This window comes from Malurus melanocephalus, unplaced genomic scaffold, assembly GCF_030028575.1.
Source record: "Malurus melanocephalus ecotype Western Australia unplaced genomic scaffold, MMel_1.1 scaffold_2474, whole genome shotgun sequence".
In the NCBI taxonomy this organism is placed as follows: Eukaryota; Metazoa; Chordata; class Aves; order Passeriformes; family Maluridae; genus Malurus; species Malurus melanocephalus.
This window is the reverse complement of record NW_026625706.1, coordinates 3,053-5,738: the sequence shown is the minus strand read 5'-3', so window position 1 is coordinate 5,738 and position 2,686 is coordinate 3,053. Positions and strand designations below refer to the sequence as shown.

The 2,686-nt window shown below is 42.1% G+C and overlaps 1 protein-coding gene across 1 annotated transcript in view; it reads left to right on the top strand.

The window, feature by feature from the left end:
- LOC130587798 (protein Mdm4-like) overlaps positions 1 to 2,686 on the top strand; it is a 9,859-nt gene that overhangs the window by 4,125 nt on the left and 3,048 nt on the right. The window contains exons 3-4 of the mRNA XM_057388768.1: positions 1,403 to 1,464; positions 2,260 to 2,338. Of these exons, the coding sequence (XP_057244751.1) occupies positions 1,403 to 1,464; positions 2,260 to 2,338 (141 nt within the window). The remainder of the gene's footprint in view (positions 1 to 1,402; positions 1,465 to 2,259; positions 2,339 to 2,686) is intronic.

Below are 2,686 nucleotides of genomic sequence, written 5' to 3'. Positions count from 1 at the left end.
TTCCTCCAGTGAGCTGCAGATCCCATAATTCTTAAATTCTTCTTTTAGGATGGCAGGGCCATGTTCTGAAGGATTTTCCCAAGATCAGGTATAAGAAAACCATTTTTCCTTTTGGGAAGAAGATCCCGAATTTTCATCCAAATCCTGAATTTTCATCCAGCTCCTTCCAGTGATGTGCAGACCCTGAAACCAGTGATGTGCAGACCCTGAAATCCTTAAATTTCTTCCTTGGGAAAACAGGACCAGGGACTTTACCAGGCTCAGGTGTAGGAAAGGAACAACTTTTCCATTTGGGAAGAAGATCTTGAATTTCCATCCAAATCCTGAATTTCCATTCCTCCAATGAAGTGCAGACCCCATAATCCTCTTTTAGGATAGCAAGGCCACGTTCTGAAGGATTTTTCCAAGATTAGGCTGAAGAAAAGGAACAACATTTCCCTTTGGGAAGAAAATCCTGAATTTCCATCCAAATCCCGAATTTCCATTCCTCCAGTGAGCTGCAGATCCCACAATTCTTAAATTCCTCTTTTAGGATGTCAGGACCATGTTCTGAAGGATTTTTCAAGGTCGGGTGTAGGAAAAGGAACCATTTTTCCCTTGGGGAAGAAAATCCTGAATTTCCATCCAAATCCTGAACTTCCATTCCTCCAATGAGGCACAGATCCATAATCCATAAACTCCTCTTTTAGGATAGCAAAGGATCTAAAGGATTTTTCCAAGATCAGGTGTAGGAAAAGGAACCATTTTTCCCTTTGGGAAGAAGATCCCGAATTTCCATCCAAATCCTGAATTTCCATCCAAATCCTGAATTTCCATTTCTCCAACAAGGCACAGATCCCACAATCCTTAAATTCCTCTTTTAGGATGTCGGGGCCACATTCTGAAGGATTTTTCCAAGATTAGGCTTCAGAAAAGGGACAACATTTCCCTTTGGGAAGAAGATCCCAAATTTCCATCCAAATCCCGAATTTCCATTCCTTCAGTGAGCTGCAGATCCCACAATTCTTAAATTCTTCTTTTAGGATGTCAGGGCCATGTTCTGAAGGATTTTCCCAAGATCAGGTATAAGAAAACCATTTTTCCTTTTGGGACGAAGATCCCGAATTTTCATCCAAATCCTGAATTTTCATCCAGCTCCTTCCAGTGATGTGCAGACCCTGAAATCCTTAAATTTCTTCCTTGGGAAAACAGGACCAGGGACTTTTCCAGGCTCAGGTGTAGGAAAGGAACAACTTTTCCATTTCGAAGAAGATCCTGAATTTCCCCCAAATCCACACTTTAAACACCCCCCGCTCTCCCAAATTTTCCCAACCCTTTCTCAGCCTCTCGGGGGGGGCTCTCCCAACCATTTTCCAGGGAATTTTTTTTTTTTCCCCCCTCCTGTTTTACCTGCCCTCCGCAGATGCCGYTCAGACTCTCCCAACGGAGCCAAACGCCGCTCAGCCCCTCCGAGACCGGCCCCAGGTAAAACCCCACCGCYCAGGTGGGTTCTTTTCTCGTACAGAGCCGCCCCTTCTCTGTACCTGTGCACCGTGGACTGCCTGAACTTGGATTTTTTTTTACTATTTTTTGATTTTTTTAAACATCCAATCTTTGCATTCCCAAAAAAAAAAAAATTCCAAAAAGTTCTCGGAGTCCACAAAGCAAGGACAGAGTTCCCCTTCTCTGTTCTCCCGACGGCTCCGAGCGCGTTTTTTCCGGGCTGCGGCACTTCCAGGCCTCGCTTCCGGCTTTTCCTGCTTTTTTTTCCCAATTTTTTTTCCTTTTTCCCAATTTTTTTTCCCAATTTTTTTTCCTTTTTTTCCCTTTTTCCCACTTTTTTTCCAGTAGGAACTGCCTAATTGTGGTTAGGATAATTTTCGGCGGCTTCCAAGCAAAAAGCTCGGAAAAATCTTCCCTCAAAAATTCCYAAAAATTMCAAAMAAATTCCAAAAATAGTTCCTTAAAAATCCTTCCGAAATCCTGAAAAATTCTTCAAAAATTCCCAGTGTTGGGGTGAGAAAAAACAGAGCTGGGAGGTGGCAAAAAATCCCAAAATTCCGCTTTTTCCATAAAAAAACAGCGATTATTTTGGGATTTTTGCCAGCGTTAAAGATTTTTCCCGGGTTTTTCGCGCCGATTTCCAGGGAATAAAAATAATTAGGATTTTTTTTTTTGGTGGGAATTTTTTATTCCTGGTCCTGCTGGCGTTGGAAGTGCCGCATCCCGTTGTTTCTGCGAGCTCTGCTTGGTTCATTTGCGGTTTTTTGGTCCCTGCAGGAGGAAGGATCCGACTCCGGGATCGCCGAGGGCGACGGGAAAACCTCGGTTTTGGGGGCATCGGGGTCGAAATGTGAAGGTAAAGGAGAAATTCCTGCAAATTCCCAAAATTCCCAAATATTCCTGGGTGGGTGATGCATCATAGTGTTGGAGGAAGAGTGGGGAGGGTCAAAGAATTGCAGGTTTGGAAGAGAGTTCCTTAAGAATTCCTTCAAAAATCCTTCAAAAATCCTAAAAATTCAAAAAAAAAATTAAAAACTCCTTTAAAATTCCTTCAAAGTTCCTTCAAGATTCCTTCAAAAATCCTTTACAAGTCCTTAAGAATTCCTTAAAAAGTCTTTCAAAGTCCTTCAAAAAACCCTTAAAATTCCCTTAACAATCCCTTAAAAATTCCTCTAAAAATCCTTCAAAATTCCTTAAAACATTC